This window comes from Lissotriton vulgaris, chromosome 7 (assembly GCF_964263255.1).
Source record: "Lissotriton vulgaris chromosome 7, aLisVul1.2, whole genome shotgun sequence".
Taxonomy (NCBI): domain Eukaryota; kingdom Metazoa; phylum Chordata; class Amphibia; order Caudata; family Salamandridae; genus Lissotriton; species Lissotriton vulgaris.
The window spans coordinates 1,627,007,347-1,627,019,812 of record NC_141695.1 but is presented as its reverse complement, the minus strand read 5'-3'; the positions used below and the strand labels follow the sequence as shown (position 1 = coordinate 1,627,019,812).

Sequence of the window (12,466 nt, the reverse complement as noted above, 5' to 3'; positions counted from 1 at the left end):
CAGATGTTATTACCCGTTTCAAGTTTTAATATCGCTTGAGTTACTCTGTCTCCTAGACCGAGTTGACTCCAAACTGTTATACGCCCACTACTTGACGGAAGTTGTCTGCTGTGATGTAAACCTCAGCGACACATGTAGACTTCAATAGCCAATGAATACTCGTGAGCTCAATACAGCGCACTTTGATTGGTTGAGTTGCCATCGATCTGCCAATCCTATATCTTCTTACACATTACAAGTCCACAGAGTGCCAAGGCAAAATAGAATATGTTCAACCGTCGGGTTGGCTGTTATACGACCCGGAAGTATTGATGTTAACGAAAATGGTGTCCAATAAGAGAGAAAGTTTACAGACGCTGGTCTGGGCTTTGCGGATGTCCGAAAGTAGCGGGCTGAATGGTCGTCCCTATGTGCTGCTATGCTAACTCACATTACGCTCTCTATGCCCTGGCCCCCATGAGGAGGTGGTACGTGGAACGTTGAAAGCGTTTTGTTATGGAAGTTGGCAACTGTTTCCGTGACTACGACGACTTTAAAGAAAGCTTTGTGTCTTTCAAGAAGGAATCAAAATGTCAGTATGGTTTACGAAACTGTGTAACCGTGAGATGCTACAACAGAAAAAATGGAACCTTCATCAGGGACGAAATCACGTAAGTACTGTCTTATATGTTTAACACAATTTTAAAAGAAAGCTACACTTCCTCGTTCACATCCCCGACGAGTGTCTTAACCGGGCTGAATCTGCATTCAGGACACACAATTGTTAGCTATAGTGTGCCTATCTCCCTTGGAGATGGGGCCTCAATGATCGCCTCTTACAACGTATTTTGCTGTTCATCCAGACATGGAAGTGCTTTAGAAAAAAGTATGTAAACTGCGATCCTGAGTGCAGTGGTAGCAGGGACGCAACATTTTTTTGTTGTCCTTTCACCGTTTGTGTAAACACATATAAAATATAACCTAGAGACCATCAATGAAAAATAAATGCATGTTGGAATCAATACCTTTTGAGTTGTTATAACTGTTGTTCATTTAATTCTGGTTGGTGCAGCGGAGAGTAGTGACGTGTTTTCATAGCGCTGCGAAGTTCCACCCTGTGACAGAAAGCACTATATTTGGGAAAATGGGGACCCCTACAAAAACAATAGAACTTCCTTGCCGCAGGGAAAATAACACTAGGGAGAAAGAAAGATGCTAAACGCAAGTTATTCAATAATTATAGGTTATGAGTTTCAGGCTACTTAACAAAATTGATACATAAAACAAGTGCATTAAACGTATACATATGACTGTTGTTAAAGTATATACGTTTGTCAAAAAACTCTTCAATGGATTTTTGTTGTGTACTGAATTTGTTGTTAATCAGTTTCAAAATACATTTTCATATAGATTTTCTGATAGATGATAATACATAAAACATATTGCAACATAATCACTTATCCATGAAAAACATATGTACAAACCTATAGAATCCATAAAACAACCGATTGACTTCATTATGTATTGGACATACAAATGGACAGAGAGGATGAACTGTAAACAATTGGAAGGCTGGCGGTTGATGGAAGCTACACGTGTTTTGGCTGGGGCGCCGTCATCAGGGGATAATCTCAACTTTCTCTGCATCAAATACATAATGAACGTGGACTCTGGAAACCTGCATAAAAAATGATCGTAGCCTGCAATAGAAACTCTTATGTGCGCATGTAATGCTTCTTCTAGAAGACGTAAACTTGTTCAGTGCAAATACTTCAAGGGAAAGTGACCCTATATACAGATTTAAAATATTGCTAAGATAAAAACACATGCCTCATTTTTGTATTTTTATTGTGCAATATGGCAAATAACACCACTAGTCACAGTGCTATACTGTTACAAAAATAGCTCCTTATATCCCCAAAGAGTGAGATGTTTTTGAACGATGCATCTCCGTGACATTGTGTACAGGCTGTTTATGGGCAACTGTCAAGGTCTGCACACTTATAACCTTGCAATGTATCCTTTTGTGAATCAAGATCTAAGGCAATTGCGTGTGCAGTTCATGCAGAGCGCTATGATTACAGAAGGGAATATTACCCATTTTCTTTCATATATATCGATCAGGAATCAAGATCGTTTCTTGCGGTTCCTCCCAGTCAATTTAACAACATATGAGAATAGTCCTGGGTACACGTGGTAAGGATATCATACAGTATGCGTGTCTCATGTAATAACAATGTGGCGGTCAACACCAGAGTATGTTTGAAAAAAGTATTTTATATATCACAAGGCTACGACTGTATTAAACCAAACAACCAGCCGACACGTGTTTCGTCACAAGGAGTGATACTGTGACTCTTCAGGGCTGTTCCGTGTTTGGAAACAAGAGGAGAGCAGGCACCATGTGACCAGTGATAATTCCAACCTGTTCCGGGGTGTGCCGAGCGTAATAGGATGGAGTTGTATGAAAGCAAAACCTGTTCGAGAGTCCCGCGTTGAGTTTCGTAAGCGGGTGCGACGTGGGAGCCCGAACAAATAAGTTGTTGGCCGAGGAATCCGTGGAATAAGTCAAGGCAGGTATGCCGATGCAACCGGTATGTGTAGGGCACCCAAGGATGCGTGTGTCTGAGGTCCAGTGTCCGGACGGGGAGCGGGGTAGGACGCCTGGTATTGGTGGTAGTGGGAACGCTGCAATGGCAAAGGATGTAAAGCAGGGCGGTAGTGGGAGGAGTCTGGAAGTTCCTTAGTGAAAAATTGAGAACAGAGACTTGGCCACATGTTTGGGAGAAATGGCGATCCCCGAAGATTGTAAAGACAAAGGTGGGTGCGCCTGTATAAGAAGACGGACAAGCTCTCAGGACAGTGGAAAAGTTGCGGTACCCGTCAAGTGGGGGCTGAGAATTAGGGGTGCTTAAAAGCGCTTTTTCCTATGTTAATTCCCATAGTATAGTTAGACACTACTACAGCTTGAACGGTTAAATGGAATTACAACAAATTTGTCAGGAAGGTAGTTCCAAGAAAGTGGCATTTTGGGATTTGGTGCAAATCCATTCAGTTGTTGTGGAGAAATTTAAAGACCTTTCCAGGTTTTGTGTGTGTGTGTATATGTATCTGTCAAAGGATAATGAGTTTGTCGGGTGGGGGTGACGTGCCTGAAAGGGGGCGATGCGTAGCAAGGGGAAGAGGGAGTCAAATGCATCTAGGTTGTTGTTGTTGGCTTGGATCAGGACTGTGCCGTTGGAGTAGATGGTCGCCAAGGTGTTTCCACTGCACATAGGGCGGTTATGGAATGAAATTGTCAGTTTGCAGCTGTGGGGAGTTTTAGTTGTTTTGTATATGTGGAGATGTAATCGGTGTGATACATACATACACACACAAAACCTGGAAAGGTCTTTAACATAGGAAAAAGCGCTTTTAAGCGCCCCCTAATTCTCAGCCCCCACTTGACGGGTACCGCAACTTTTCCTCGGGGATCGCCATTTCTCCCAAACACGTGGGTAAGTCTCTGTTCTCAATTTTTCACTAAGGAACTTCCAGCCTCCTCCCACTACCGCCCTGCTTTACATCCTTTGCCATTGCAGCGTTCCCAGCACCACCAATACCAGGCGTCCTACCCCGCTCACCGTCCGGACACTGGACCCCAGACACACTCATCTTTGGGTGCCCTACACATACCGGTTGCATCGGCATACCTGCCTTGACTTATTCCACGGATTCTTCGGCCAACAACCTATTTGTTCGGGCTCCCACGTCGCACCCACTTCCGAAACTCAACGCGGGACTCTCGAACAGGTTTTACTTTCATACAACTCCATCCTATTACGCTCGGCACACCCCGGAACGGGTTGGAATTATCACTGGTCACATGGGGCCTGCTCTCCTCTTGTTTCCAAACACGGAACAGCCCTGAAGAGTCACAGTATCACTCCTTGTGACGAAACACGGCTGGTTGTTTGGTTTAATACAGTCGTAGCCTTGTGATATATAAAAGACTTTTTTCAAACATACTCTGGTGTTGTAAAGCAATAGATGCCACATTTGCAAGAGTTTAATCTATTGTCATTTACAAGGCCAAATAGCTCAAACTCTCCTAAATACAAGACCTATGTTATTCCAAAGAAGCAGCCGCCTTTTCCCGGCTGCTTGAAAAGTGAAAGCAAACAAAACAGGTGATGGACCGAATGTGGATCAATGTCACACATTCATCCCAGTCCAAAGATCTGGGCCCAAATCCATAGTTTTTTTGCACTCCACACCACCCTGGGTTAGACAATGGCGATATGCAAATCAGCTCTGACCCTGTGCCCCATGGGAACAGTCCAGTCCGAACTACAAAAGCCATGTCCTTCCCAGAACGGAATCAAGCATCCGAGGACCGGACCGGTTTCGAGGTAACACCTCTCATCAGCCCGGCTAGCTTGACTCCAGTGGTGTGGAGTGCCTGGGACCCACGTCTGGGCATCCCCAGCGCACTTATGGCGGCAATTGCAAACAAAACAGGTGATGGACCGAATGTGGATCAATGTCACACATTCATCCCAGTCCAAAGATCTGGGCCCAAATCCATCGTTTTTTTGCACTCCACACCACCCTGGGTTAGACAATGGCGATATGCAAATCAGCTCTGACCGGTTTCGTGGTAACACCTCTCATCAGCCCGGCTAGCTTGACTCCAGTGGTGTGGAGTGCCTGGGACCCATGTCTGGGCATCTCCCTGAGTGTACTGGGGTAGCTCAGCCGTGGGTCCCAGGGCCTCCACACCACTGGAGTCAAGCTAGCCGGGCTGATGAGAGGTGTTACCTCGAATCCGGTCCTCGGATGCTTGATTCCGGTCTGGGAAAGATATGGCTGTGTAGTTCTGACTGGACTGTTCCCATGGGGCCCAGGGTCAGAGCTGATTGGCATGAAGCCATTATCTAACACAGGGTGGTGTGGAGTGCAAAAAACGATGGATTTAGGCCCAGATCATTGTACTGGGGTGAATGTAAGACATTGATCTACATTCTGTCCATCAAATTGTTTTTTGTAATTTTCTGAAAAGTGAAAGCAGGCATGGCGCGCTGAATGTTGCTGCAAAGCACGTCGTGCCTGCAGTAAAACAAAACTCACTAAAGAAATGGTGCTTATGGACTAAATAACCCAGATGGTGTAACAGAAGTAAAAGGCCCACTCCTCATGGGAGATAACAAATGAAGACAAGGCGGTGCTAGGACTAACAAGCCAATTTACTGAATCCGAAGCCAGCATTTACAAAGGACAAAGACACAAGCCAATGAAAAATATGGGCGAAGAGTGAGCAGAGCTTCAAGTGCATACTCTAATACAGCATGCCTCGCAGAGCAGTGCATGCGCTGCCCAAGCTCAACCTAAGAATTGAAATAAGGTGGTAAAAAAATATTGTTTTTCAACTCTGCGCGTTCTTGAGAGCTGAGGTGATGTTGAAGAGCAGACCCTTTGTTGAGGTCATTTTTCAGAAATAAAAAAGACATTTTCTTGCACAGCACTTTACCGCCACCCCCCCCCCTCCCCCTCCAAAAATAAAAGTTTCTATATATCAGGGGTACTCATAGCATGGCCCGCGGGCCTGGGGCGGCCTGGCAAGCCTTTCCTGGCGGCCCGCGGACCCCCAAGACATCATACCTGTGTTTTACGGGTTTTTTTAAGTGTCTGCAGCAGCGCGAGAGACTCTGCTGCTCTGTGGGAGCTGCTGGCCGGGCGATCCTAGCAATGGCTAGAATAAAGCTGCAGGGGCCTAGGAAGAGGTGAAATACAAAGGCCACATTAACATGCAAATGGTCTTTTAAAGACCTGTCAAGTGCTGGGGTGCGGCTGTGAGTGTGTGTGCGCCCCGGCTGGCACACAGGCAGGGTGAGATGACAGAGGGAGTGGGAAGGAAAGGGAGGAGAGAGGGAGTGAGTGAGAGGGAGTGAGTGGGAGGGAGAGAGGGAGGGAGTGAGTGAGAGGAAGTGAGAGTGTGAGAGGGATGGAGTGAGTGAGAGGGATGGAGTGAGTGAGAGGGAGTGAGTGAGAGGGAGGGAGTGAGAGGGAGGGAGTGAGAAGGAGGGAGTGAGAGGGATGGAGTGAGTGAGAGGGATGGAGTGAGTGGGTGAGATGGAGAGTGAGTGAGTTGGAGGGAGTGAAAGGGATAGAGAGGAGGGGGAGGGAGGGAAAGTGAGTGGGAGGGGAGGGGGATGGAGTGAGTGAGGGGATGGAGTGAGTGAGAGGGAGAGAGGGAGTGAGTGAGAGGGAGGGAGTGAGGGATTGAGAGGGAGAGGGAGGGAGTGGGAGGAAGGGAGTGAGGGAGAGGGATGGAGTGAGTGAGAGGGATGGAGTGAGAGAGGGATGGAGTGAGTGGGAGGGATGAGAGGGAGTGAGTTTGAATGAGAGGGAGGGAGTGAGGGAGGGAGGGATTGAGTGAGAGGGAGGGATTGAGTGAGAGGGAGGGAGTGAAAGAGGGAGTGAATGAGTGGGAGTGAGTGAGAGAGGAGTGAGAGTGAGTGAGTGGGAGGGATGGAGAGGAAGTGAGTGAGAGGGATGGGGTGAGTGAGAGGGAGTGAGTGGGATGGAGTGAGTGGGAGGTAGTGAATGAGTGAGTGAGTGGGAGTGAGTGAGTGGGAGTGAGTGAGAGGGAGGGAGGGAGTGAGTGAGTGAGAGAGTGAGTGGGAGGGAGTGAGTGAGTGGGAGGGATGGGGAGAGGGAGTGGAGGGAGTGGGAGGAAGGGAGTGAGTGAGAGGGAGTGAGTGAGTGGGAGGGAGTGGGAGGAAGGGAGTGAATGAGTGAGAGGGAGTGAGTGAGAGGGAGTGAGTGAGAGGGAGTGAGTGAGAGGGAGTGAGTGAGAGTGAGTGAGTGAGAGGGAGTGAGTGAGTGAGAGGGAGTGAGTGAGAGAGGAGTGAGAGTGAGTGAGTGGGAGGGATGGAGAGGAAGTGAGTGAGAGGGGATGGGGTGGAGTGAGAGGGAGTGAGTGGGAGGGAGTGAGTGAGTGAGTGGGAGGTAGTGAATGAGTGGGAGGGAGGGAGTGAGTGAGAGGGAGTGAGTGAGAGGGAGTGAGTGAGAGGGAGCGAGTGAGAGGGAGCGAGTGAGAGGGAGTGAGTGAGTGGGAGGTAGTGAATGAGTGAGAGGGTGAGAGGGAGAGGGAGTGAGTGAGAGGGAGTGGAGTGAGAGGGAGTGAGTGAGTGAGAGGGAGTGAGTGAGAGGGAGTGAGTGAGAGGGAGGGGTGTGAGTGAGTGGGAGGGATGGAGTGAGTGGGATGGAGTGAGTGAGTGGGAGGGAGTGAGTGAGTGGGAGGGAGTGAGTGAGTGGGAGGGAGTGAGTGAGTGGGAGGGATGGAGTGAGTGGGAGGGATGGAGTGAGTGGGGAGGATGGAGTGAGTGGGAGGGATGGAGAGGGAGTGGGAGGAAGGGAGTGGGAGGAAGGGAGTGGGAGGAAGGGAGTGAATGAGTGAGAGGGAGGGAGTGAGTGAGAGGGAGGGAGTGGAGTGAGAGGGAGGGAGTGAGTGAGAGGGAGTGAGTGAGAGGGAGTGAGTGTGAGTGAGTGAGAGGGAGTGAGTGAGAGGGAGTGGGTGAGAGAGAGGGAGGGAGTGAGTGAGTGGGAGGGAGTGAGAGGGATGGAGTGAGTGAGAGGGATGGAGTGAGTGAGAGGGATGGAGTGAGTGAGAGGGATGGAGTGAGTGAGAGGGATGGAGTGAGTGAGAGGGATGGAGTGAGTGAGAGGGGGGGATTGGATTGAGGGAGGGATGGAGTGAGTGGGAGGATGAGTGAGTGAGTGGAGTGAGTGAGTGGGAGTGAGTGGGAGTGAGTGAGTGGGAGTGAGTGGGAGGGTGTGAGGGAGGGAAAGGGAGTGAGTGAGAGGGAGGGAGGGGGTGGAGTGAGTGAGGGGGATGGAGGGAGTGAGTGAGAGGGAGTGGGAGAGGGAGGGGATGGAGTGAGAGGGAGTGAGAGTGTGAGGGAGTGAGTGAGAGGGAGTGAGGAGAGGGAGTGAGTGAGAGGGAGGTGAGTGAGAGGGAGGGAGTGGGAGGAAGGGAGTGGAGGAAAGGGAGTGGGAGGAAGGGAGTGAGTGAGTGAGTTGAGAGTGAGAGCGAGAGGCTGGACGTGAGTGGAGTGAGTGCGTGAGAGGGAGTGAGTGAGTGGGAGGGAGTGGAGTGGCGGGAGTGAGTGAGTGAGAGGAGTGGTGAGAGTTGCAGTGAGTGGAGTGAGTGAGCGGGATGGAGTGAGTGAGAGGATGAGTGAGTGGTGAGAGGGATGTGAGTGAGTGAGTGAGCGGGATGGAGTGAGTGAGCGGGATGTAGTGAGTGAGCGGGATGGGAGTGAGTGAGCGGGATGGAGTGAGTGAGAGGGATGGAGTGAGTGAGAGGGATTGAGTGAGATGGGAGGGAGTGAGAGGGAGGGGGGAGTGGTGGGGTGGGTGGAGGGAGGAGGTGAGTGTGAGGGGGTGGGTGTGGGGGGGGATGTGAGTGGGGGGTTGAGTGAGTGGGGGGGGTGGGGGGGGGGGGGGGAGAGTGGGTGGGAGGTAGAGAGTGAGTGAGAGGAAGGAGTAGTGAGTGAGTGGGAGGGATGGAGAGGGAGGGAGGGAAAGTGAGTAAGAGGGAGGAGGGGGATGGAGGGAGTGAGAGGGAGTGAGTGAGAGAGGGAGTGAGAGGAAGTGAGCGAGAGAGGGAGGGAGTGAGTGATGAGGTGGGAGTGAGAGGGGTGGAGAGATAGTGAGTGAGAGGGATGGGGAGAGGGTGGGAGTGAGTGAGAGGGAGGGAGTGAGTGAGAGGGAGTGGAGGTAGTGAATGAGTGGGAGTGAGAGAGTGAGAGGGAGGGAGTGAGAGGGAGGGAGTGAGAGGGAGTGAGAGGGAGGGAGTGAGTGAGTGACAGGGAGTGAGTGAGTGAAGGGAGTGAGTGAGAGAGGAGGTGAGAGTGAGTGAGTGGGAGGGATGGAGGAGGAAGTGAGTGAGAGGGATGGGGAGTGAGAGTGAGTGAGTGAGAGGGAGGGATGTGATGTGAGAGGGAGGGAGTGAGTGAGAGGGAGTGGGAGGTAGTGTATGAGTGGGAGGGAGGGGTATGAGTGGGAGAGGGAGTGAGTGAGAGGGAGTGAGTGAGAGGGAGTGAGTGAGTGGGAGGGAGGGAGTGAGTGAGTGAGAGGAAGGGAGGGAATGAGTGGGAGGGAGTGAGTGTGGGAGTGAGTGAGTGAGTGGGAGGGAGTGAGAGGGAGTGAGTGGGAGGGAGGGAGTGAGTGAGAGGGAGGGAGTGGGAGGAAGAGAGTGGGAGGAAGGGAGTGAGAGGAAGGGAGTGAGAGGAAGGGAGTGGGAGGAAGGGAGTGGGAGGAAGGGAGTGGGAGGAAGGGAGTGGGAGGAAGGGAGTGGGAGGAAGGGAGTGGGAGGAAGGGAGTGGGAGGAAGGGAGAGGGAGGGAGTGAGAGAGAGGGAGTGAGTGAGAGAGAGGGAGTGAGAGAGAGGGAGTGAGAGAGAGGGAGTGAGAGAGGGGGAGTGAGAGAGAGGGAGTGAGAGAGAGGGAGTGAGAGAGAGGGAGTGAGAGAGAGGGAGAGGGAGGGAGTGAGAGGGAGGGAGTGAGTGAGAGTGAGTGAGTGAGAGGGAGTGAGTGAGTGAGAGTGAGTGAGTGAGAGGGAGTGAGTGAGAGGGAGTGAGTGAGTGAGAGGGAGTGAGTGAGTGAGAGGGAGTGAGTGAGTGAGAGGGAGTGAGTGAGTGAGAGGGAGTGAGTGAGAGGGAGTGAGTGAGAGGGAGTGAGTGAGAGGGAGTGAGTGAGTGGGAGTGAGTGTGAGAGGGAGTGAGTGAGTGTGAGAGGGAGTGAGTGAGTGTGAGAGGGAGTGAGTGAGTGTGAGAGGGAGGGAGTGAGTGAGTGTGAGAGGGAGTGAGTGAGTGTGAGAGGGAGGGAGTGAGTGAGTGTGAGAGGGAGTGAGTGAGTGTGAGAGGGAGTGTGAGTGTGAGAGGGAGTGTGAGTGTGAGAGGGAGTGTGAGTGTGAGTGAGTGGGTGGGTGTGAGCGGGTGGGATTGAGTGAGTGAGTGGGTGAGTGAGTGGGAGAGGGAGAGACAGATAGGGAGTGAGACGGACGGGGAGGGAGTGAGGTGGAGATAGAGAGGGAGACGGAGAGGGAGGGAAAGGGAGGGAGACGGAGAGGGAGGGAAAGGGAGGGAGACGGAGAGGGAGGGAGACTGAGAGGGAGTGAGAGGGAGGAAGACGGAGAGGGAGGGAGACGGAGAGGGAGGGAAAGGGAGGGAAACGGAGGGAAATGGAGAGAGACTGATGGGGAATGACATGGAGGGAACGGGAGGGAGACTGATGGGGAGTGAGATGGAGGGAAAGGGAGGGAGACTGATGGGGAGTTAGATGGAGGGAAAGGGAGGGAAATGGAGGGAGAGGGAGGGAGGGAGACGGAGAGGGAGTGAGAGGGAGGGAAATGGAGGGAGAGGGAGGGAAAGGGAGTGAGACGGGGAGTGAGAGGGAGGGAGAGAGAGAGTGGGAGGAAGAGAGAGAGTGGGAGTGAGAGAGAGGGAGTGAGACAGTCAGAGTGAGACAGAGGAAGACAGGAGAGCGGGAGAGCGAGCTAGAGAGAGGGAGAGAGAGCTATAGAGAGAGGGAGGGAGACCGAGAGAGAAAGAGAGAGAGAGATGTGTGTATGCCGGGACAGCTCAGTGGAAGAAGGCGTCCGCTGCAGGGACCTGTGATCAACCTCATGGTCAGATTTATGTTGTTGCTCTAGACCCGCCCCTCCCCCACTGACCCCGCCCCCCACCAATGCGGCCCTCGCACACAAACCAAACTGTAAATTTGGCCCCCGAGAGAAAGTTTGTGAGTACCCATGCTATATATTCACCCATTTCTCTGTCCCTTCCAGAGGAATTTTAAAACTCTAAGTTTCTTTAAAATCTTCAGCATGTGGCAAAAGAGGATTCTGATTTAACATGGATTCATTTTGTGGAAAAAAACATAATGGATGCTGAAGAGCAAGTGCTCGATCACAAAGCAGGCTCCCTATGTGGAGGTGGGGGGAATATGGAAAGACAGACCCTCATCAACTTTAGGATAAAAGGGCCCCTCTTCTACAATGCGTCTTTATATTAGCACACCCTGATTATATGACAATGTAAACATACACAATACTGCTTATCCCCCCTATGTGAGCATTAGTGGACCTCTCCCTGTATAATCTGTCTTGCGCTACTCAATTTCCCACCAGAGGTCTGCAGCACTTCGCGGTGCGTATAAGGAGACGCAATTCTTTGAGAATCATGTGTACACATACATATGGAGTGGTACCCAATGATCACACGACTTAGTATGCAGAGAGAATGACTTTCCCAGATTCGCACCTTCATTTCTCTTCTGGTTGATCAAAGTTGCAGATCTGATTTACACAGACATGTAGTAGTTATCACCCCCGAAACAGGTCATAGTATTAATCACAAGGCCCCTTACACACACCATCTTAATTTCTGCACAGAAATCTGTTTTTTGTATGGAAGCGTTTGCCTTCGTAGGCAAGGAGGACGCCAGGTTGAGGGGTGGGAAATGAACATGGATAATGGCATCTTAGGGTGGTGACAGAACAAAATCTTGTTAACACACATAAAGGTGGTACTTTGTATGAATTGCGAAAACAGTGAATCCCTTGAAAATGCACCAAAAAAGGAAGGAGAAGGAATGTTTGAAAGTACGATGATCCAGGTGGGCCCTGGGGTATAGGAGAAGGGATTTCGCCATAATTAAAACATTTTCCATATAGAGGTGAAACTGGCCTAAATAAATAGCCAAATCTAAACCGGCTGGCTGTGTGCATGCTGGTAATCAGCCTGGTGTAGATGCAGGGTAGGAACACAATAAATTAAATAAATATAATAAGGAGTCTTGCATCAAAAATCTGAAACATCTTACATTTCAAGTGTAGTACTGGTGAATACGCGTGAACCCCCAAATGAGGGAATCTCCAAAGTGCGTTGACTTAAGCATGGGCACCTAGAGGTGCTTTTCTGAGTGAGATTCTGTGGAAATTTGCACATTCAGTTCAGTTCATACTAATGTCAAAAAGACCCTTCTGCATTCCTGAACATTAGGTATGTCTCTGGCCTAAACATCCTGCCTGTGGCATTCCAGTGAAAGCTATCATCTCCTTAACTTGTGTTCTTTACCAGCTCCAGGTAAAATATTTTCATGAGTGGCATGTATTTAAATCTTTCCAGGCAAACCCAGCCCCATTTAGTTACATACATGCAGTGAAAAGACTGGAGAGGGTTTAGGTGTTATTGTGGTATTCATCAATAGAAAAGCCATACAGAGGCCATGAGTCGCAATTAAGCCCCTTTCGCAGTTTGAATGAAAGAGGCAGGCATCGTTTTCCCAAATTCCTCTCCCACTCACGGCTTCCAGTAATATACGCCTCATGGCTTCCCACAATCATAAGTTATTTCACAACTCGCAGCACTTCCGGTCTGCTACTAAAGCATGATGACAACGACTGCTCATAACAGGCACTGTGAGCTCAAAGTAACCGAA

General features: G+C 50.3%; 1 protein-coding gene across 1 annotated transcript in view; it reads left to right on the top strand.

Moving 5' to 3' along the window:
* The first annotated feature begins 292 nt into the window (after positions 1–292).
* ZSWIM3 (zinc finger SWIM-type containing 3) overlaps positions 293–12,466 on the top strand; it is a 38,341-nt gene continuing 26,167 nt past the window's right edge. Inside the window, exon 1 of the mRNA XM_086932574.1 lies at positions 293–650. Within this exon, the coding sequence (XP_086788700.1) occupies positions 496–650 (155 nt within the window). The 5' untranslated portion in view covers positions 293–495. The remainder of the gene's footprint in view (positions 651–12,466) is intronic.